The following is a 24,899-nucleotide window of genomic DNA, read 5'->3' on the forward strand; positions in this document are numbered from 1 at the left end:
GCTGACCAGCTGACAAGGCAATGGTGTCACCTCTCAGGTGTCTGTGTTCTTGGCACCTATGGGATACTTAAACATTCGCCCAACCCAAGAAATATATAAAAAGCTGTTCATTATTTTTCACTGGAGCAGGACTCCACGAGAAGCAAATTCCTACCCATGGAAGAGAAAAGGCTGAGGACATGAATGAATGAACTCAAAGAATTTCTGCAAAAACAGAGGATTGGCACTTTAATGAGAGAAATGAGAGGCTTGAAGGGCAGGCTGGATGATTAAAAGACTGGAGCTGGGAAAGGAAATGGATTTCTATTCTCATCTCATCAATGTAACTTCTGATCAAACACAACCACTTAGACTTAGGTACACAACTCCATCTACATTTCCCCATGAAATGAAGTGTATTAAGCAACTTCATGAAGTCCACAGAGAGCTCAAATGAAGAAAAAACAAACCAAGGAGCAGAACATTTATGATCTGGAGGAAGCAAAAGATCACATACTATGTCCCAAGCACAAACGAGCAGAAGCAGCAGTGCAGCAGCTTGAAGTTATTAAATGATATTGTGCTTTCAATCTTCAGCAACAGAATTCGACAGGAATCACTCAAACTTCAAAAATAAGGGAAGGCTTCCATGCCCAACACAACCCCCAGCTACATTAACCAGAGGCAAGAGGGATTTCATACCCTCTTGGTACTCCAGTGGCCTAAAGATCCAAGTACCTACATTTCTTACGCATTCTGTGAACTACATCTTCCCTCTTTCACACACTAAGACATTTTTAAGACAGGATTTCAGAGGGAAAAAAATTCCCTGAGAGTACCAAAGAACACAGCTCTTATGTAAAAATTAAGTGTAAAGTTATCATTCATTAACATTGAAACCCATCAATGAGAGGTTTGGTCACACTGGCCAATAATCCCTAAGTGACAGAAGCAGTGAACATTTTCTATTCAGCCAGCCAGCAATTTGTAGCAAGTATCAGCAATGAGACAATTTGTTTCCATTGGTGCATCTGAATCACACAGAAATTGCTAAAATTACATAAAAAGCTACCCTTTTGTTTTTCAGAAATGGAACTTTCAACAGGTATCTGCTAGAGTAAGACACATTTCCATGATGGAAAACGAATGACATGTTTGTGAAATTACTTTTGTCACACCGTCAGCTTCAAAGGGAGATCTGCATCCAAACTCCAGCAGGAATCTCCTGTTGTTTTACCCAGGAGGAATAGGGCATAAGTTCTGTAATGGCTGGAAATTGTCAGCTAAGTGCCATGGATCGTTCTACAAGTAAGTTTGAGTGCACAGTGATGGAACACAATATTCTTATTTCAATCACACAACCAGTCCTACACCAAGCTTCCAGGGAAGCTGTTCTTTCTGGGACTCCTAATAATATCCAGAGTGACTTCAGAGATTCACAAGCAGCTCCTCTCATTCCAGACTTCTTGTCTTCTGACTCATTTCACTGATTTCTTCTTGGGAACAAAGCCCCACAAAAACATCAAGAGAACAAATACAATGACCCAGCTTAAGCTGAGATGAGCATGGAACACTTCAAGAGGCTTTTTAGGTGAAAAATTCTAACAAAGCACAGCCAACCCTTGAGAACATTGGCTGATGTAAGGAGCAGAGCTCCTACCCATCTTCTCCTCACAGACACAATGATGCTGGCAAAAGCTCCACTGGAAATTAATCTGTATAACCCAGGAGCTCCCTTCTTCAGTTAATACACCTTCCCAAGACCTGCTTTAAACTGTTAGAATACTTTTTTTTTTTTTTTCTCAAATTTAAACTACACCAGTATCTGGCAGGTTTAGTGGTTTTCATTTCTTCATAAAACCTAAGTAGAGAGAGATTTTTCTGTAGTCCTACTTGTTGGGTCACTACAGTCACCATCTGAGATGGGATGGGTGAAGTGCTGCTGAAAACAAGACATCTGTCTTAGGGTTTTAAACACCTTGTCTGTGAAAATATACATACACTGATCCCACAGAGTACAGGTGGACTGTAAGGGTAAGGTCAGCCAAGTGAGAAAATACATTTTCTGGATTCCATACAGCTTCATTTTTTCTTAACCAAACAATACCAAGATTCTCAAAGTACCTAAAAACATGTGTCTCATGAGAACTTTGCAGTTAACTGTGTTTTTGCTCACAATTTTTCCTTCTATAACATAAAGGCTGATGATAAGTAGTGCAATAGCAATCTAAGCCACCCCTGAAATTTCCATTTCTAAACCCTTCTCCATAAAGCGGAAAGGATTTCAATTTTCCAGCAGCCATGGGAATTCAGAAGAGCAGGAAGGGGGGGAAATAATTTCAGATAGATGCCAAATTTTGTCACACGTGGAAGTCTGAATGAAATCTAAATCTAGGAAAAATTATTTAGAAAGAAGACTCAGTATGTTTTTGTATAAAACTGCAAAGATTTAATACTAAGGTAAGACACTGCCAACAAATGGCTTCAGCAGGTTCTGTCTTCCTTGTGTTGGGATCAATTCATGAGCTGAGCACAAGGGAAGACTTCCTTCAGGGTTGAAAGGGTAATTTAGTTTCTATGGTCCATTAATTTCTTGGCTTCTTTCCCCAGCCTGCTCATTAGTGTGAAGTGCAGTGACGAGGTTTAGAATATGGAAGTCAAAACAGCACCTACAAAATTTCTTCACACAATGATTGCAAAACATCTATCAGAATCAGCAGAGCTTTCAGATGTTTTGACCTAAAATTCAGACTGGTGGCCCGCATCAATAACCAGTTCTACCTTTAAAGATGGCACCAAGTCAGTTAATGACATTATTAATGGCTCCTCACAATTATCCATCAGTGTTTGCTCCAGCAGCCTCCAAACAGACAAACTAGTTTTACTTCAGCTGAATTAGTAACAGATGGAGGAGATGCATTACCCTCAATCACAAGGTTAAACAGATAATTATGAAAAAACACCCACAAGTCTCTGATATTATCTGATCCTATTAATGTTGCAAGCAACGGGGTAACACAGAGCCGAGCAGAGGAAGCAGGAGAATTATTTAGGTCACTTGAAGAAACAGATTTCTCTCTGATTTCTTTCTTTCCAGAAGCACAGACTGCAAGTGAAGCAGCCAAATTTGGCAGCATGGAGGCAGATAGAAACCTGGGTGTGAGTTCTAGACTCCCAGGAAAAGCTCCCACTCTGCAGCAGCACTTCCCTGGATTAAACACTAACAGGATTTGACCCTTCCCTTCCAGAGGGCAGGATGAAGAGGTTTATGTTTCATTCTGCTGGCCTGTGTAAGCCAACCCTGCCTTTCACCTTTGTATTCTCCATCTGTAACACACAAACAAGTGTCATCCCTTCCCACATGGAATTAAGTGGTTAAAAAATATAACAACATTAAAGCATAACCAGAAAAATATTTAGGATTGTCCCTGATGCTATTCCCACCCTGTATTTCAAGGTAAGGTTGTTCAATTTCTTTTTGAAACCTGCAGTAAAAAAAGGTAAAACTCATAAACTAATAATTATTTTATTAGAGCCTACCTTAAATCTCAATACTTAAAGTAAATTCTCAGCAGAATAAAGGAAAAGTTTGAATAAAACCAGACATACATTTAAAAAGAGTTGAATTCAACCACTTCCTAGAGCTTGGCTGCTTCACTGATAGCACTTCATGAAAGAACATAAACTTCACTAATTCCTGCAACCCAAGATGCGCCATTCCTGACTCCAGGCACCTGGGTGGGTGCAAAGCCCACCCCACTCCTGGAGAAAGTGTCTGTTCCCTGCTCTGCACAGAACCGTGCCGTGTTTTCCTCAGGGGAGGTTTCTGTGACTGCCTGGAGGCCAATCCTGTGTCACTGCTCCACACAACACTTCAGTCTACCTCACTGTGGAGAGGCAGATATTAAATAAGAACTCTGCACTGGGATAATTTATTTCTTTGGAAAAGAATCAGACTAGGTAGTTCCTTTCTTACTTTCAACAACAAACACTCTCCCAATATTAAAATGGCCTGGGTGGAACAGCTCAGCTCACATTTTTCAACCATTAGGCAATGTTTTCGTAATGCTTCTGCTGAAAGACAAAATTTTAATAAAATCTGTTAAGATTCTTCAGATGCTACTATCTGTTAAAAAGACTAGGTCAGGGCAAGTAGCAGACAAGAAAAATCTAAATGTTGACTTACAATTATGTTACCTGGCCTTAAAATTGACACATAATATTAAGTTCCAAAAAATACAACTAAATATTTGAAGTGCTCCTTGAAATGCAAGCTCTATTGTGTGCAGTCTGCCAGCAAAGTAATCCCATGGAATCAATTAGAAAAAGCAAATACAACTGCGAGGAGACCATGGCATTTATAAATATACATACAGAGGTACATACACAGCCATTTCCCAGCAATCTCAAATAATCACCAGGCCAAAATCTAAAGGTCACCAGGGGAGTAGGGAGGAAGCAGCAAACTCCCTTCATCCTGTGAGGAAACACAGCCAAACACACTGTGTACCTTGGAAGTTATGATGGGAAGTGTCACAGAGGTGCATGGCTGGTATCAGATAAATTAATCCCAAAAACATGTGAATATAAGCATTTAGCACATGACAGAAGGACAGGAATTCACAGTTCCTGTTTCTAAATGTGTTGGTACAGCAGGAGGGGTTTTATTAATACTCATTCAGGATTGCTGAAGGGCTTTGCAAGTGGAAAGTCCAGCAGTGAATTAGGCAGCTTAGATGCTGGCTAAGCCCTCCCATCACATACTCTTCTATCCCAAACATAGCTAACACCTCCCTGCGGATGCAGGCCAAAAGTTGCCCAATTTTAAATAGAGCCATGGTTCCACATTCAGATCAGAAAGCTGGAGGATCCCTGGCAGCAGACCGGGCCGGGAAAAAAATCTCTTTGAAGCTGCTCATGAGTTTGGAATGTACAAATGAAGACTGTACCCTAATTCAGCCAGACAGGGAAGGCAGGACATAGCTTTAAACAATCATGTGGTTACAACGGCTTCACCGGAATGTGATAGTCTGAAATTATGTGCAGCTCAAGTGTTTTTTAAATAAGAACTTGAAGGAATCCAACCGCAGGGAAGGCGGCAGAGCACTATTAAAGCAGCAGGCAGCACACACAGCCCTCTGTAGCTGATGGAGCAGCCGAGCCACTCAGCAGCCCTCGCCCTCCCCAGGTCACAGCTCCCTGCACTGCTGGGCGCTGCTGCTGCTCCCTGGGAGGAGTTCACCCCCAAAGCCTGGCTCCTGAGCACTGCCCTCGTCATTACCCACAAGGTTTCCCTCAAACCTACAGCAACATTCTTGTATTTCTAAGAAACTCACTTGAAAGACAGAAACCTAAACTATGATTAAGTATTCCTTTGCTCTATGATTTTTAGTATCTTAGGACAAGCCTTCTGTTGTGTTTGGGGTTTGTTTGTAGTTGAAAACACCAAGTTTTAGGGTGTTCTGGTACAGTAGGTTTGTGGTTGGGGTTTTTCAGCCCCAATCTACACAAGCATAATTTAATTTTTCAGACATACCTTAATAAGGTTTTATAAGTAACCCCAATGGAACTGTTGTCATGCAAAATGAACTACGAGTGAAGTGTTCATCACATATTGATCTTGAAGTGATTCCATTAGGCTTAGGAAATTTAAATTAATTCTAATTGCTGTTCTTTCATTTTTTACAGAAAAAAATTCGACAGAAAAAATATCCATTTATTCAACTACAAAACAGAAAAGAGGGCCTGTATAAGCACTTCAGTTTTTAACTAAAAATATCTGAAAGTTATTCTCCTTAACAAAAAAATCTAGTTAAAAACAAGAGCAGCAACACGTATCTATCTATAGGGATGATGTAATGTGTGTGCATATGCAGCAAGGATCTACAGGCACAGTCCAGCAGATCACATTTTTGTAGGCATCACATTTTTGGACTGCTTTTACAGTTTCAGTATAAAGGGCCTCTAAACTAATAAACAAAGCAAAAAACTAAGGGGTTGTTAAAAAGATAGTCACATGCAGATATGCCATTTGTATTAAGGCAGAACATGAATCTCGTTTGGTCAGAGCCATTCTTTGGAGCATGGAAGGAGCAATCACCTAGCTAGAAAAGCCATTATCACAGGAAATCCTTAGACTTCACTGACAACGCAGATAAAAGCACCTCGTCGAGGGTCAGGTTTGCGTGGTCAGCAAAAAAGAAAGTAAAACCAGCTTTCCACTCCCCCTTCTCCTGGGAAGGCCGAATATTAGGCTATTAGGTAGTCAGATACATTATTTTATAGCTTGCAAAGCCCTTGGGTAATAAAGAATGAGTGCAACTGCCACAGGCAGCTTTACAGGAAATTGTGTGAAACAATGACAGATGCTCCAGAATTGTTTTGAAACAAGAAAGCCAGGAAGAGCAGTGTGTCAGCTCAGGGGTTTTGCCCACAAACCATATTATATTCTCTTAACATGCTGACAGAAACTGTGTGCATAAAATTTGTGCTTGGGATTATGTGCACATACACACAAACAACCCCATGAATGCAGAGCAGAGCTAAATAATTCTATCCATAATGAAACATTTCAACAAATATGTATTTCTACTCTCAAAAACAGGTGGATGAGCCTCACTCATTTAACAGGAATTACTTGAGAAGCTACAAAGAAAAGTAAACAGGAGTGACAAAATTAAAGCTTTCATACTGAACTTTCAAAAGAAGTTGAAGTACTGGTCAAAAAAATGCCACTCAGGCATTTAAAATACTAAATCTCACAAATCTTCAGCTGGATTTAATATCCTTTACTCACTGAACACAGGACTTGCATCACAAACCAACTTCAGAGCTAGATTTTAAAAGCAATTGGTTGCTGTTAGAGGGAAAAAGACATCAAGCAGGATCTTGAAGAAACAAATAATGCCCAATTCCCACTGACAAACGTGAACTAGGTGCCTAGTGAAGCCAGCAAATCCTACAAGCTACCTGCACATTAAATCACAGACATGCTCTTAACTGCCTCCAAACCCAAGATTTTTAACTACAACATGAAAATCTCTTACAGATTTTGGAACAGTAGCACAGGGATGATTCTTTCACCCAGCCCAGGTGGCAATCTGCTGCTTTTGGCACAATGACACTGATATTACTTTGCAGTGCCATCTGACTGTTTAATAAATAGGACTGCTTCTCTGTGATCTCCTGGTTGGTTTGTGTGTGTAACTAACCTCATCTTTGTCTTGCTTAATAAGTGTTTACATTTCCAATGTGCTTTTTACTATAAACTGCTTTAAACTATTTATTGGGTTTAACACGCTACCAATGCAGTATGTAAAAATTCACTTGACTGGCTTTTATAGAGACTTTCAGAAAATGTAATAATATTTAAAAGCTTAACAGTAAAATCACATCAATAAAGTCAGCTCAGTACTTTTTCAAACAAAGCGGAGGAGTTCCAGTGCAGGATGCATCCGCAAAGAGTAAAGACAGGTGAAATTACTGCAGCATTGCCAACTGCCTACATAGCTGACTTCTGTTGTGATTCGCATTGTTTATTAACATTTACAGGAAATATTGTTATTTTAAAAATACTTTGGTCCAAATTATTTCTTCAAATTATCAGGGTCTTCATTTAGAGAATATTGTTGAACCCTCTCAAAAGATCTCAGAAACTCTTGAAGTGTGAACCAACTGTATCCCCAAAGCTCTTGTAACCCAGCACAGTGAGGACAGAACATGCCCTGGTTCCAGAGGTAGTGGAAGTCACTTCTTCCTTGTTTAATCTCTGGAGTTTTACAGCAAGGAAATTGTGTGGTCAGCTTTATTAGAGCAGTTCAGATCAAAACAGGGAGCAAATTGCAAAAAATCCACCTCCAAGAAGCAGACGGGTCACACGAGCACGTCAGTGACACAAAGCACAGTGCCAGAAAAGCAGAGAGGCATCAGGACAACCTAAAATAAAGCACTGCTATTTTTAGTTCTTTGTTGCTGTTCATTGCACTGTACCAGAAATAGACTCTAAAATAAGTATGGAGGTTTGGTGGAGACTTTATAGGTCCATCTGTTCTCCAGGAGACTTCAGTTTTTCTGTAATACTACACAAATGACAAAGCTGCAGTACATGAAGATGTCCTTAAATAGAAATATATAGGAAAAGATGCAATAAACCAAAGTCAGTCCAACCTCAAAACAGTGGTTTGCAGTTTGCAACTTGAGCAAAACAAAACCCCACCAAACTAACACTCTTATTTCAAGATTTCTATTGTGACAGTGTATTGTAAAAGGATTGACTGGTTTATTTTTTAACTCAAAGTAAATCATCTCCACTCATGCAAAACCGTCATTCAAGATTGGAACATTAAATAGATTTCTCTTTTTATACTCTTGAACCGGTAATTTACATCCAAAATGAATCTTCAAAGATCATAAATGCTACATAAAGGGAAATGGAAATGCAGTTGAAATTACCAGCGTGTGTGTGACACAAATGGGAACAATCATGCATTTGTGAGAAGAGTGGCCTTAAGAATAAATACCAAATCCTGCTATACAGCACCCTTTAGTCCAAAGAACAGCCACTCTAACAGAAGAAGAGAGATTTGGTGTCACTGACAGTGTTAGCTCCTGTAAATAATGCACAGGGTGGGGGAATGAACAATTAAACTCACTGGCCAGTAGAATTTCCCAATCAACTGGTCCACAATATTTAATTCCTTTCTTAAGTTTGGACTGAACTGTATTAAACAGGTCTATGTTGGTAGTTCATAAAGTGCTCCAGTTTACTTTAATTAGTTCTTTTAATTCTCTCACTTATTCAAACACTACAGCTACTTAAGTGCCTCTCCTGAGATCACTTAGCCCTCTTTGATTTCTTCCAGCATTGAGACACAGTCCTTGACTTAACTTTGCATTTAAAAGAGACGTCACAATTATTAAGGCTAAATAATGAGAATTAAAAGAAGAAGGCTAACAGCACAGAAACAAATTCTTCTCTGATTACTGATACTGGAAAAACTAGAATTTAAGGCAAAGAACTGCAGTACAACTTTAGAGAAGTCAGAGACTGGATGAGGGGAAAGGAAAAAAAAAAAAAAAAAGAAAAAAAACCCCAAAATTAAATTAAATTGAAATAAAGAAAAGGAACGGGAGGCAAAAATAATAATTCTGCACAAAGAACATAAGGAGTTTTCCTTGTGAAGGAGATGAAGTGAACAGAGAGAGCAGATGTGTACTAAAATCAAAAGGCTTGAGACAAAAAAGGATATAGAGTTACATTCTCTCCATCACACAGGAAGTAGGAGCCTTAAAGTACACTAATGAATGAAAAAATTAAACTAAAAATCCCAACCTTTTTTCGACCCATTGCATAGATGAGCTATGGCATTAATTACCAACAAGTATTTATGTGGGCTGAAATTCTGTGTGGGTTCAAACTCAATTAAATGCACAAAAGAAAAATTCACCAACAGTTGTTAAACATAAAAATATGTCAAGTTGTATTGTCAAACCCAGCAGGAACCTGACCGAGTGTACAGAAAAACAACTGAATTCTTGACATGATCTGAAGACTCTTCCCTGAGCTGTCCCACTTCAGACCACTGCTGGAGACAATTTTTATAGTATGGGATTATTTAGGATCTGGGTATATTCATTTTTAAGAAATTAGAAGCACATAATCATAGGCAGCTTCCTGAAATGCCCAGAGTAACTGTATTACACTGATTTTTATCTGACTTGGCCAAATGCTACATCTGTCTTATGGCTGGGGCCAAAGTAGGCAGAATATGATACTCTTCAGGCAACATTTCCACTCCTTCCTAAATTAAATCTTTTTCTAGGAATTGGGCAGGGCAGTAAATAATTTCTCTGTATGTGTCTGTCCTAGGGAACTGTTCTGCAAAATGTCAGATCTAAACATGGTTTCAGCAACACTGTGTGCAAACATAGACATTCCTAGTTTTCAGATTATGTAGAAAAGAGAGAATTCTGTACATTAGACATCCAGTTCCATATTTTAGACTGTTGGATCCTTCAACAAGGAAAACAAAGGAAGATATTTTAATGTTCTTCCTTAAGCTCTTCTCCATTAGCTTTCCAGTCAGCAGATGGAAATTATATAATTAGATGTACTGACATCATCATCCAAAAAACACTTGCTGTTCCCCGTGTCTTTAACAGCTGGCAACATGAAGAGATTAAAAAGAGATGAGATCCCTCAAAGCAATTCTTGCAGCTTGCTTTCCTCAGGAGACAGAAAATCCCTTTGGCTGGTGGAAAATTCAGTCTACCTCTGCATTACCACCTTGTCCTTCAAGATTCCTCTCCCCACAGTCCTGCCATGCCTGCAGACATCCCGGCCGTCGGCTTTAGTCTCTCACTCAGCCATGTCACATCAATCGTGGGACCGTATTTTGGAAATCCTTGGATCCTTCACATAGGCACCCACAGTTCCCACTTCTCTCGGAATGCCCTCCCCTCCCACTCCTCCAGGGAGGAAACTCCAAAAATTGTCACCATGACATTCAGACTGACAGAAATCAGGGGAAGGCAACAGTCCTCCATGCAAGTTTCCATTTACCTAAATATTCCAGCATCTAGAAGTGCATTGCTGCACTTAAAAGATGGCCATCATTACACAATGCACAGTCAGAAAATTGTTTTTCAGTCCAAAAACTGGACTGGTTCTCAGAAATCCAGATAAAAGTTGAACAAGGGAAGAAGAAAGGGTGGAAGGAAAAGGGAGAAGTCTACTCCTGCAGGAAGAAAGTATCTTGCAAGTCTCACACAGGTGAGTTTCACACAGGCATTGCTAAATCGAATAAAGCATGAGGAATTCCTGTTGGGTTTTTCCTTAGGGATCACCAAGGATTTAAAGGCACTGCCACAGGCATGGCCTGGGATCACAGGATACTTCATGTGCCATTCCCTGGGCAGGTGAACCCTGACCAAAATACTCACTGAGGCATCCCCACACACACGGTGTCAGGATTTAGAGCCTTTTCCCTGTGTAGTGCAAACTCTCTGTAATTCACATAAGCTACTCCAGAAGTAGTACTTCCCATCCTGAAGAACGGTATCCACATCCAAGCCCTCTGCAAAGATGTCATCACAGCAAAGAAGTCTGGACCACATGTGCTGCCCCAGAGAAAAGCCATGGTTTGATCCCTGCTGCATCCCCAGAGCTGATGGCAGTAGATGGCAGCATCAAGCACAGCATTGGCAAAGATTAGTTTGGCAATGCTGGAGGAGTATTTTGCTGGGCACCTGGAAAAAAGGTCTGCTCCTTAGGAGTTATCCACTCTTAGCTTTATTAGCAGGGTAGAGTCGAGAGACTAAATGCAGTCTGATTCATTACAACATCATTTTATGCTTATTGATTTTTCAGAAAGAAAACTTGACATAAATGCACTGTGTGCCATGACTGTGGAGCAGAGGGCTGTCAGACAGGTGGGTCTATCCTACCTTGAGGAATCCAGACAGCCCAGGCACACACACTGCTAGAGAATCCAGTTCTTGTTTCCAAAATATTAGCCAGTCACTCGTCCAGGAATTCTGAACTTCCAAAGTGCACAGACTCAGAACATAAAAAGTCACTTCTCTGCCCAAGTGAGAACACTCAAGAGCTGCCCAGCATTTGGGATTGAGAAAGGACCTGCTCCACACATGCTCCTCATCCTGCCTCTGGGTCAGGCCACACGGAACTTGTGCAGAGTTCAAACTGATGGAACAAGGTCTGCCCTGCACTCCCAAGCCAGAGGGAAAGAGGCTTTTTCCTGAGGATTTGCCCTTCAAAGGGCAAAATTTTTCAACAATTCACCCCAAAATCCCAGTTTGCCGGAGGTATAGCAGCACCCATCCATTGCCAGAACCGCTCCCTGCCTCCTCCTCCTGCCCCACTCTTTCCAATGAAAAAGCTATTTTTAACCATATGAGATCTCTCAAAGAGGAAAAGTAAAAGCCCTGTCACTGGTCAGTACTTCTACAACTCAGAGAGAGCATCCAAGAATAACAACCAGTGGCTTCTTAATGCATTTTACTAATCCAGCTCTACCCAGTTTGTCCCACCAAACACCATTGCTCCAACTGCAGCTCCTCCCATTCTAGACGGGTTTAAAAATAAATATTACTGAGCTCGGGACAGAGTTTGGTAGAGTGATTATACAGGAGAAGAGAACAAGTCATTGGAAGCAACAGAAGGGAGAAGCAGTGAGCATTACTTCTGTCCTCTCAGCAACATACTGCAGCCAGAATTCAGAATTTTGCTTTCTCAGTTGCCAAGAGATTTCACAAATGGTGATGCATTTTAAGATGGATCTGCTGAGTAATTGTTTGTATCAGCAGATTGGTCCTCTGCAATGTTCACTTCAGCCTTGGAAAAGCTGGCCCACGGCTCCCTGTTCATTGTTCAGACATGAGTTTGTTTGTGCTATAGGCTCACCCAGAGAAACTGGTTTATACAGTCTTACTTAGATTATACAGGATATACAAAGTGTTCATTCAAGTTTGCTGTCTTCTAAACCAGCAGTAAATTTCTACCAAAGCTACTTTAAAGCTGTGCCATTATCCTCAATCTGACCATTTAGTAAGTTAAAACACTACAGGCATTCAGAAGACTTAACAGCGTTTTTGCTCATGGTTCCAGACAATTAGTGTTTAAAACTAAGCATTTCTGTAACATTTTTGCTGCATAGCAGTCACAAAATAGTCCACTTATATTCCTATCATTTGAGGATTTCTTAAACAAGGGACCTGGTTGCACAACACCTAATGGATCATGTGGTATTGCACAAAAATCACATTATTTTGCAGTATTTAAAGGACTTATTCCACCCCCTGCCATGGGCAGGGACACCCTCCACTATCTCAGGGTGCTCCAAGCCCCTCCAGCCTGGCCTTGGACACTTCCAGGGATCCAGGGGCAGCCACAGCTGCTCTGGGCAATCTCTGCCAGGGTCTTCCCACTCTCGCAGGGGAGAATTTTTTCGTAACATTTAATTTAAACCTACTCTCAGTTTAAAACCATTCCCCTGTCACCATCATTTTAGTCTTAGTCTTCATAAAATAAGGGTTTGCAAAAATTTTTAAGCGAGCATAAGTCTTAGAAAACATAATTTGAGAATAAAGAATCTACATAACTGTTATGAAACAAAGTTTCACTTCAAAATTAAGTTATTTAAAAGAGATATAAAAGTGTCAGAAAAATAAATGGAAAAGGTATGATTATTGATGACAGAAATAATTCAATGGAATTGACTTCAATTGAAGTTTTCTTTCCTGTTTCTGGAGAGAGATTGAAGATTTTTTTTTGTTTGTTTTTTTTGGCTTTGGACACCAATTTTATTTATGAATATGAAAAAGTGTATTTACTGAATTGGACTGAAAACAAACCCCATAGTGGTACTGTTTTTGCAGAACTCACAAGACTATATATGAGGATTTTAAATCAGTCTAAGGCCCAAATGCAACTAAATTTTCAGAAACCCAGGCAAGCCATTCTCTGCTGTTCCTGAAGGCTCCTGCAGCACAGGGAGCAGAGCTGCACTGCACCTACAATCAGAATTGCAACAGATTTAAATATTCCAAACTAAGGCCCTCTAAGTATCTACAGAAGCCCTTAAGTCAATTCATTACTGATACAGTAAGTGACAACACTTGTGTTTGGCAGACAGTGCAACTGGGAGCCCTGACAAATCTCATTAACAGCACATCAGGGGCACTTAGATTATCCTTTACACACAGTGCCAGGACTGTGTGTATAATGAGAAAAGGAGCTTAAACTTTAGTGGGACTGCACTAATTGGTCACCAAGTCCTGATTAAGCCAGACTTCATATATAATTACTAAGTTCAAGTATCTGACACAAATGTATCCAAAAACACTTAATGAAGATAGTCACTTCTAAATTACACAAATAAAAATAAAGCATGAAAAAGGAAAGAAACAGAGAAATAGGCAACTTACTTACTTGAACTACTTGCCTGTTGTACACTCCTTGTGCAAAATATTTCAATAATTTAAATAACTATTTTTTTTAAATTATGAAAGTGTGAAGATAATCTCTCAATTACATTAAATAATGCAAATATTTATACTATATACAGGCATTCCAGTATATATAACTACTGTAGATATAAATAACATTGTCCAGAAAAAAATAACTACAAGAGAAGGTTTTACAGCATCCAGAAGTTAAAGATCCACTTTATATATTTGTTAATTTACATTAATTAAATCAGTAAAGAAGATCCTTAACTGAAGAGACAACTCTTCTGCCTTATAAACTGTAATCCACAAAAGTATGTGCCAGCACATCCCCCCTAGATAGTAAAAGAGGAAACACGTAGAAACATACCCTAACACACATATCCTGGATATCCTGGCTTCCTCTAAATCCTACAAGGAGGTGGTAGTTGCAAACACACACTGAAAGTAGATGGATTTTGAGTATTTCAGAGGGGCAAAGACAATCCAAAGACTTGGGTACCTCACAAAGATCAGACTGTGATACTGTGACAGCACCCTGAATGTCTATCCTGGCGCAAACAGCCCAGGAATGAGGGTGCCTTTGGAAGCAGCAGGCACGATGGAATTCTTCTTTCTCGGGACAGAAAGGAATGAGAACTCCGCAACCAATTCATTTCAGACTGGTGGATGTTGGTCAGGAGTATCTGTCTCCTGAGCTGGAAGCTCATGCGAGCCAAATACCTGGAGTTTACATAGATCCTTTTACAAGACTCTGCCACACCAGATTATTCTGCGAGTACCAACCCTGCTGCCTCCCGCTGGGAATTCCCGGTGACAGGAGGGACCCCGATCTGCCTGCTGGCTGCCAGAGACACGCAGGCACTGCAGACACACCGGGCAAGTGCCCCATCGGCTGCAGCAGCACTGAGATCGATCATCCAAACAAGGAGGTCACTCCAGTCACAGAACCTCTCTTAGCAGGACAAGGGCACACTTGTGAAGAAACCATTTCTACCTCACTTCTATCATAAAAATACAAGCTATGACATGACTGAACAGCCCCCAGCACACCTACCAACATCCCTGCTGCTTTATCTGAGGTGGCTGGCTCAGGTCCATGCCCTCAGCAAGCAGCAGGGCAAGACACTGCACAGCATCACCTGAATTGGCTGAAGCAGAGATATGCAGCAAACTGGAAGCACAGCTCCAGCGACATCTCACCAATGGCCCCGTGCAGGGAGCCCTTCTATTGCTCCCAGGACGTTATCCTGATTGGCAAGGGGCAAGGAATCTGAAGAATCGGTGCCTGGGGTTGCTGTGCTACCGCGTTTTTAACAGTTCTAGCCAGGAAAGGAGATGAACCGGCCGGGCCCGAGGCTGGGGCCGGCAGCGCTCGGCTCCATTCCTGAAGGACACCGCACAAACCCGGCCCCACGCCCCATGCGCAGCTGGGCACAGCCTCTGCAAACTGGGTCACACATTTCAAACAGGCAATGGAAATTTTACAGCTTGCTCCAGCATGGTTCTTACCGGCTTTTAGAAAATGCTGGTTTATTATTTTCATTATTAAAAAAAAAAAAAAAAACAGTAAAAAAACAACTGAATACCAAATATCCCTTAATTTATAGCTTGTCTGGAAGGTTACTTTGGTGATAAAGCATGTGTACACTGAGATGTTCAGTTCAAAATTATTTTTCCCTGCACAGTGTGCTAACATTTTTGATCAAGACTTTTACATACAAGTTTCCAGAAATAGAAACACACAAAATAATCCAAGACCAGTAGCATATATAAGAATAGATAATAGCTATTAAAAAGGTACTGTTTTAATAGCCTTTTCCCAAACCATCTTAATAGTATCCTTAAATAACCCTAAGCTGCTAATAATATTTTGCTCTTTGTCTATAAAACATAAACATATGTTAAATTTATTAGTAGTATTAGATTAATACACTTGAATAAAACAATATTAAACTGCTTGGAAAAGTCTGTAAACATAAGCATGTTGATATCAAGAACACCTTGATATCACCTTGATATATTTGCAGCTCTTGCCTGAAAAATCCATGTGAAAACACTTATTTAAAAATCTTGTATTTTAGAACTATTCCTTCTGCTACAATACAAATGCAGACTATATCACATTGGGTACACTACACAATATTTCAGAGTAAGTAAGAGTTAATTCAGCTTTAGCACACACAAGATTACCAATTAAAATAACACCAGCCACAGATGTAATACACCAACTTGGTGCATGGTTTTACTGAAACCGTAAGTAATCCTCAGAAGAAACTCAGCATAGATGAACATAAAATTTCAGAAGTTAAACCTCGAAAATATGAAAATATTTCTCTGAGAACTAAGCCTCTTAAACTGAAATAGAAAAGCTTATTTTTACAGAGGTACAAAGAATTATTGGAAAATACACAGTATTTCTTATTACTCCATATTTCTATCACATTTATTTTGACAAGTCAGGAATAAGAACACATTTAAAATTAAGTCAGATTGATTTTTATTATTTTGCTGCCAAGTCTTCCTTCATTTATAATGGTGTTGGCAATACTGTATATATATATATATTGCTATGGCATCACTAGACACCATTTTCAAGACACATATATGATCATATTACTGAATTTTTTAAAATGGCTAAAATACAAGTACACAAATGTGCAGAATAAAAATAATATTTAAGACTTCTTTTTCTCAGAGTCAAGGAAATAAAACCCTCCTCACTGCATCACAGCAAACTGCACATGCACAGTTACTTTTTCCTCAGCTGAGGAATTCAAAGCTTCATAAAAATTTAAATAGAACACTTCAACTTATTTTACTGTGCTTTTACTGCACTATGTCACCATGTAATGAAACACCTGAGTGCCATTTGCCAGAAGACATTATCTGTGCCAGGAACAAAGCTCTATGTGGGATTCAGCCACAGTGCTCTGGTGCTTCCACTAGTTCCCAGCTGCTCCTGGCACAGCAGTTCCTCTCCAGGGCACCCCAACCCTGATGTTTTCACATGAAGACACTGACCTGACTGTCAGGAGTTCCTGGCATGGCACAAAGCAAATGCAGCTTGCAGTAATGCTCAGTGTCAACTATGGCATCATTGATTTAGGTATTCCTTGGACGAGTCCTATGGCTACTCCCAGGAAACTGCAGGCAATGATGATTTTAAGGATCTGGGAGAGGCAGCAGGGCTTTAAGTGTCTGCAGTCTTCAGATTTTGATGGCACTGATTAATGTCCAATTTTCATGCTCACATAGAAGTGAACACAGCTATTGACCAAAACTGGCTGTGGATGCACTGACTGAGGTGTTACAGAGGGAAAAGTTCCTGGATTAGGTCTACAGGAGGAGAGCTGACATGGAATGCTCTGGATATTTATTAAGGTACCCATGCACTCATAACTCAAGAGATCTCTGTGTTCCAGTACATCACATGAGGTCGTCAAGTGTGGGACAGTGACAGCTAGAAACTTGTTTGTGAACTGCAGTCCAAGAGCTGCATGTCCCTGCAGCCTGACTGCAATGCCACTGCCCCATCCCTGCTGGCTCAGAGAGGGCACAGGGGCTGCCTGAACCCTGCTCCTACCTGTCAGCCTTCTCAATGAGTAATGAGCAGGAACAAGCTCTAATTCTCAATATTCTACTGACGGAGTAGTTTTCTTCTTAAGGCTAAAAATATCCAGCACACTTTCAGAAGATGGGGGATGACCCATAAATTATTTAAGCTACAAAAAGCAACAATTATTTTTTCATGTATTCTTTACATTGAATTTAATTAAAACAGTGTAACAACTTAAGCTGTTCATACAGTTCAAAACAAACTGATTCCCCCCCTGCCAATTTCTACACACTAAGAAAACAGCCACTAAAAGAACCAGGAAAGATTGTTAAATACAGTCATCATTTTTTCTTTCCAGTAAGTTGTTTAACACTTCATTGTGGTGCTTTCTAAAACAAACAAAACAAAACAAAACACCAAAACAAAAAAAAACCCATATAGACTGTGAGAATGAATTTTCATCATACAGTGAAAGGCACTACCAATGCCTCAGATCAGAAAAGTTCTGTGAACTCCAAACATACAGATCTCCTTTAGAAAGCTGTGTGAAAAATAATCAAGTTTGCCATTTCCCAACAGTAGCGTGAAACCTATTTTAGACACTGCTGTAGGATGACAATAAATGTGTAGAATAATTTAGGAAGTGACACATAATGCTGAAGATACTCGGGAAAGGAAACCCACAAGTTCTGCACTATATTTCCTGTCAAAAGCATCTGGTCTGAAAGCAAAACAAAACACAAGTATACAGGGATCTGTCTGGAACTCCCTCTGCTGTTCCCTCGGTCCTCCTGGAAGAGCAGGAAAGCTCATCCTGCACTCAGTTCCCAGCAGTGCCTGGGAAGGCAGGCCAGGCCCTCTGCTGTTCTTAGGCCTCCCTCTCTCATCTCAGCGTAAGTAGGTCATGGCCACTGCCATGCTCCACTTCATCTTTGACTTCATTCTGAAATCACAGCCCTCCCATCCTTCTCCTTTAATGCCATTCACAAAAACCACAGGCCCTGAAGGACTTTACTCCTTGAAAGCCAGCCCGTGACTTTTAACTCCTGTTCATTTACACCCAGCCCAGGACTTCTCAGTGTGTTCCTGAAATGGCATCAGTAACTCTGGACATTGGAAACTTGAGATGAGCAACTCTGCCACAAGCAAAAAAGCAGAAAAGCACACTTTAGAGATGGTTCTATTTCTTTAGCAGAAAGACACCTACTGGTTTCCACCATTCAAGGGGGGATATATCCATACAGATCTCTTTCCACACTCAAGGAGAGCAGAGCAGGTGTTTTCAACAGGGATTGCCAGTTCCCAGACTCCAATCTGATCACTGTACACACATGCAATTTATTTCTATTACTTTATATAATAACACAGTTTTAAGCAATATTTTATAAAATGCCTTTTTTAGCTATTAAGGTTTTATGTTAAAATACCTAAACACCCTCAATTGGCCTCTTTTTCCTGCAATTATTGCTTTATCTAGAACAAGCTGCTGCTTAGACCAAAAGCTTCACAAAGAATTTATCTGGAATTAACATGAATCAATTTGTGAAGATAGCTTTTTGTGCTATGCTGAGAAAGAAAGCTTAAAAGATTAAATAAAAGGTGTCTGGGCAGGTTAGTCCCCAAAGCCTCCTTCTACTTGTTGCTACTGTCCACAATTGACTTTACTGTCCATTTTTGCAGTCTTTACTGAAATCTTTCAGGAAGATTAGTTAATTTAATGTTATATGTATAGCAAAAAAAAAAAAAATTAACCTGAAACTACACAAAACCTATTTCAAATTAGGCATAATTATTATTGCTAAATAAACAATTTGAAATGGTGCATATCCAAAGGATCTATAGTGACAAGAACTTTACAAAAATAAACAGAGAAACCAACACCCCCCTCAACCAACAACAAACATGATCTTCTTCAAATCAAGAGTGCACCCTCCAACCCTAAAATCCTCAGTGTCAGATTTATATATGGAATATTTTAAACACAAACTGAGTTTAACATGAACTCAGGTTTTGTGACATCTTCCAGGCCACATTTCTGTATGTGCAGACTGCACTTCGGTTTACAAACGCAATTATCCCCTACAGAACCCTCACTGGCAAGGCTGATTTGGTGTTACACACATGTAAATCAGACACAGGACTTACTAATCTGGCAGAATTCTAATGTGATATTACCTCCCACACCAGTGCTGCTGCTGTTTTTGACAGACATCATCTACTGTATCAGATGCTTAATTTATTAAATTGATACACACCAGAAACAGGCAAGAGACTCACATGCACATTTAATCTGAGCACTCAGGCTGCAATGACGTGGATAAAACAAACAGCTTTTGCTGAAAGGAGCTGCCTCTCTTTTCCAGAAACTGGAATTGACCCCTACTTACGTCACTTAAGGGAATTAATCTTGCAGAAAATTAAGCTGATGTTGGTATGATCAGAAAAGCAGCAGGGAAAACACGAGGGAGAAAGGTGGTTACGCACAGCCAGGACAGGGGAAGGTATGGAAAAATCGGGACTTTTCCATGGCTCCTTGCCATTAGATCAATGTGATATCAAAGGTTACACACACACAGTGACAGCCACAAAGTAAACAGTAACAAAATAGGTAACTCCAAGCTGCGTTAACACTTTTGGGTTTTAGAAAGGAGACAAATCTATGGTTAAATCTTGCATTCTCTCAAAACCAAATGCAGTTTCTAAGCAGCTGCTTTGCACCAAGTTTGCTACAAAAGGAAGCCAATGGTTTATAGCATTGCACTGTAACATTTCTGCAGCTAAACCTTGCAGTGAGATCACAATGAGAAGGAAAAGACAGGTCTGATGTGCAGGATGATTTCCACTTGTCCCACCCTGCCATCAGATGCTGTGTGACTGCAGCTGTGCTGGATGGATGAAGAAGTTGCCACCCCACTTCATCTCCACTGCTCATTACCTTCAAATCTCCCAGCATAACTGCATGTTTAGTCACTTCCTAACCCAGTTCTGTCAAAATGATTCCCGTTAGAAAATCTGTGTTTCAGCTTAACTCAGATTATTTTTGACAGAACTTGTTTAGCGGATGACTATAAATGCAAGTACCAGAAGATCTGAGAACACTGTAACCTTTAGAGCTCGAGAGGAAATAGCGAGCAGTGGAGCCAGCTACCCCTGCTCCATGGCTGTGTTGCTGTGGGAGAAGCAGATTAATCACTCCTATAGGTCTGATCTGTCAGCTTGCCTGAGCAGGGAAAGCCGTGTATCGAGGGTGGCATCTTTAAGGAAAATAAATCAGGAAATCTATGGACTACTTTTTTACTGCTTAAAATGTCAGGTTGGGTTTTAGTGTCCAGAAATTAAAATAATTCGTTATAACTGCCTGCAATTCTGTTGTATAATGAGAGGAAAAGGCAGATGCTGCTCAAAAGATATTAATAAATGTGACATTTCTGTGGAGCTAATGGATAAATACCAACCTCGCCTTCTTATCTTAAATTATCATAACAAGGCCTGAAAACTTACTTAATTGCTTTCTATGTATTACTGATGTGAATACAGTGTCTGTGTTTTTGCTTGTTACATGGCAAAAGAAGTGGGAAAACTACCACCAAAATTCAGCATCCAATTACCATCCCACAATCCACAACACTGACAGGAGCAGGACTTGATGTAGAGATCTCCTTACCTTTTATTAACAGGTTTCTCATCCTTGTCATAGGGCCGTATGAACCATTTCCCAATCCTTACAAAGTTTTTATCCATCAGGCATCTAGAAAACAATTACAGCAACAATTACTAGTTACATCTTAAAGTGTAATTAAAAGGAGTCTTTGAAGACAGTGACTCTGAGGGATTAGGCAGCTGAATTCCAATCAGACTGAAATAATAATTTGTGGGTTTTGGGTTCCACTTTTTGTTTTCCCACATCAGTCATAGAAAATCCCGGTCCCATGTCATGATGTTGTCACTGATGCTGAACTTCACACATGCATTTTCACCTCATCTTTGCCACAATCTTTTCCACTCTGTGCTACTCTTTTAGCTGACTGATCCTTCATTCTACTTTTCACACTCCTCCTCTTGAACAAAGGCCATTCATTAGTACTGATTCTTTTCTATCCAGTCTTTAAGATTTTAGGTGATAAAGAATATGCATTCCCTTATTTTTGGCATGTAAATTGTACAGTATAGGAATGACAGAAAATTGCATTAAGGAAATATTAACAGTGATTCCATTTTCCCTTCAAATGATCCCCAGCATGATTTCAGGCGCTGAAACTCCTATAATTACTGCTTCTTCTGTCAGAAACCTCACTTCATCAAATACACTCCCACATCACCAAAATTAGAGCAATAGGTTCCATTTTCTGTGGTCCCTTTGAAAGTCCACATTTTCTTTTTAGAAACTGCACATTGCTCTTAAAAAAAACCCCAACAGTGAGGACTCAAAGTGATCAATATGCAATTTAAATGGACAAGGTAGGGAGTGCTTGGTGCCCTTCTAGGTCCACCTGTGCAGATGAATCACAGGAGCAATTTGCCAACCATGAGTATGCCTCATACATTAAACATGTACTCAAACAAGCTGCCCCAGGGACCACACACAGAAATTCATAATTAAGGCATATTTTTCAGTAAGGTAAATAATACGCTTCAAAAATTCTGTAAAACTGGTTATTTGTTGCTAGTGGTTTATACACCATTACAAGTAATATGCAAGCCTTGCCCATACATCTCACATCTATTCAGTATTTTTTATTTAAATTAAAGAACTGGATTTTTCCCATCTTCTATGTTTTCCAATAGTTTATTTCTATAGCAGCTGCTAGAGATTAGCCAAAACAAAGGAGAAAAAAACCCCTAAAAATCACATGAAACTTTCTGGGCAAGTACATTCTGCAAGGTTCAAAAAAGCTGTGTGATCTACACTTCAAAAGCATACCTAGAAGACACAGGAAATGGACGACTGACAACGTAAATACTAATATGCTCCTAATTTTTCTGCATAAACTTGGCAGGACTTTCTAAAGTTAAAAAAAAAAATCTGTTTCAGTTGAATAACCAATATCTTAAACTGCATATGAAAGCTAAGGCAGCAGAGATCTAAAGACATTGGTAGAGGGGGGGAAAAAAAGCTTCAGCAGCTATTTCCCTAGGAAATATTTGCTATCAGAGAGTCTGTCAGAGGCAGCATGTTTTATACAAACAAAAGGAAGTCTGTGAAGTTTACATCAGATCCCTAAAGAAAATAAACTGTAGTAGCAAAAAACTGTAATAAACTCTTCCCATCACACACACTTCAATGCCACATCTCTGTGTCTCACCACAGCAGGTTTAACTGCCTCAAGCTAATGCTGCTTTCCTAGAAAAAAAGTCTTCATGGGAAGATTTGTCCTTAAAAATCAGTCAACCCTCCACGCTAAACTAAATCACGGGTTATTTAAGGAATAATCCCATATAAAATCAGAGGCATGCCTGCAGCAGTGCAGATCTCAGATGCGGCTGGGTGGACAGTTAACAATAGTATGGTTGTTTTTGCTGTATAAGCACTAAGGGTAACTAGTCTTACAGTGAGCTGTAACAATGGACTTGTGACAAAAAAAAAAAAAAAAAAAAAACCAACAACAACAAAAAAACCAATATATGGTCATAAAAAGCAGTTAGTTAATGATATAAGGACATGAAACACCCCGCAGGTCCTGGCTTCTCTCCCTCCTCAGGGCTGGGCAATCCCTCCCTCAGCAGTGCAGCTGTTCCAGCACTTCACTGGTGTCTGACCCCCTGTATTTCTGATTTTTCCATGAAAAAATGACCTGCCAAGGGCACAGCAATCATTACGAAATGACACCGTAATACTTTGAGTACTCATCCCTCAAATCTCATAATGTTTTCTATACTGCCAATTAACAAAAACTGAGCATTGGGGGGGGGAGGAGAAGGAGTGGGGAGGAGGGGGAAAAAAATAATCAAAAAATGCCACAATCAGTTGTGTAAAGGCCCTTTTACATGCCTTTGCCAGGGTTAGGTAAAAGGTCCCTCGCGCTCCTCCATGAGGGACCGCGCCCCCCTCACGGCTCCTCCTCCCGCCATTTCCTTCCCGCCACGGGCGATCCCCCTCAGCCTCCAGCAAAATAAACACGAAATAAACCCCAAACTCTACAAATCCGCCGGCACCACCCCGGCACTGATGGGCCAGAAACGGATTCGAGTCTTCTTCTTTATTAATGGGGCTGTTCCTAAACACCGGGTAAAATAGGACTTTAAAGTTTAAAGTGCTATTTAATAAAGCCTGCACACTTGTTGCTATTACTTTAAATGAAGTATTATATTAAGTTCAGATTTGGTACAGCAGACCAATTAAAAAAAAAAAAGTGAATACCTTGAATTAAATTCAACTATTAAAGTGTTAAATACGTAGTCAGCAGAGCAGCGAGAAGATGCTCATGTCCCAGAAGATGCTGGGACTGCAGCAGTTGTATCAGCTTCTCACGACATGAATCGTATCAGCTTATCATAACATTAATCACATCATCTTATCACAACATGAATCATATCAGCTTATCACAACATTAATCACATCATCTTATCACAACATTAATCACATCAGCTTATCATTACATTAATTGTTCCAGTTTATCAGGACATGACTGGAGGTGTGTTCACTGACTACTGCTGGAAGAAAAAGACTTTCCAGTCACAGCTGGACAGAATAGTTCTGCTGACTCTGCCAACCAATTTCAATTAAGTTATATATTAAAAGAAATTAAATTTATTTCAGAAGTTTAAAGAGGTCCAAAGAATAAAATTAGCTACTTTACACTTAAAAGTCAGCTGGCTGGGTACCACAGATTAATAAACACATATCAAATTAATTTTCCCTTTTATATTATAAAGCTACAAAAGAACTAATGAACATCCTAGACTTGGAATTTAATTTTTACATTTTTATTCATTCAAAGTAGCCTACAACTTTTATAAAAATCCCCTAAAGAGACTGATGGGATAGAAAACAGGGAATACAACAACTAATCCTTGTACCTGCGGATATGCACACAGGTAAGTCGGTCACCCCATGGAAACACGTCAGGAACATAATGCAAACCTCATTACCAGTAAACCTACATCAAAGCAAACAGGACGCTAAATGAGACAAGATGAAAGTGTTTTCCATTTGCTTATTTTCTGAAAGAAAAAATATCCAAGGCTGCATTCTACAAAATTACTGCAACACAAAGGTGCATATAGTTGTTGTTATTATTATTATTATAACCTCAGAGAAAGTGGGAATAGTCTAATGACATTTAATTCTAAGATATCCAAATTTGTAAGAACTAAGATGCAATACAGGAAGGTGATGATGACCTGAAGAGCTGCAGAAACAGAAAGAATAAAATTATATAGCCCAAGATGCCATGTC

The 24,899-nt window shown here is 39.8% G+C and overlaps 1 protein-coding gene across 1 annotated transcript in view; it reads right to left on the minus strand.

Moving 5' to 3' along the window:
• The window catches only part of MED13L (mediator complex subunit 13L), a 168,229-nt gene that overhangs the window by 60,849 nt on the left and 82,481 nt on the right, over nucleotides 1-24,899 (minus strand). Inside the window, exon 4 of the mRNA XM_030286081.4 lies at nucleotides 21,168-21,251. Coding sequence (XP_030141941.4) covers nucleotides 21,168-21,251 — 84 coding nt within the window. The remainder of the gene's footprint in view (nucleotides 1-21,167; nucleotides 21,252-24,899) is intronic.

The sequence above is a fragment of the Taeniopygia guttata genome, chromosome 15, assembly GCF_048771995.1.
Source record: "Taeniopygia guttata chromosome 15, bTaeGut7.mat, whole genome shotgun sequence".
In the NCBI taxonomy this organism is placed as follows: Eukaryota; Metazoa; Chordata; class Aves; order Passeriformes; family Estrildidae; genus Taeniopygia; species Taeniopygia guttata.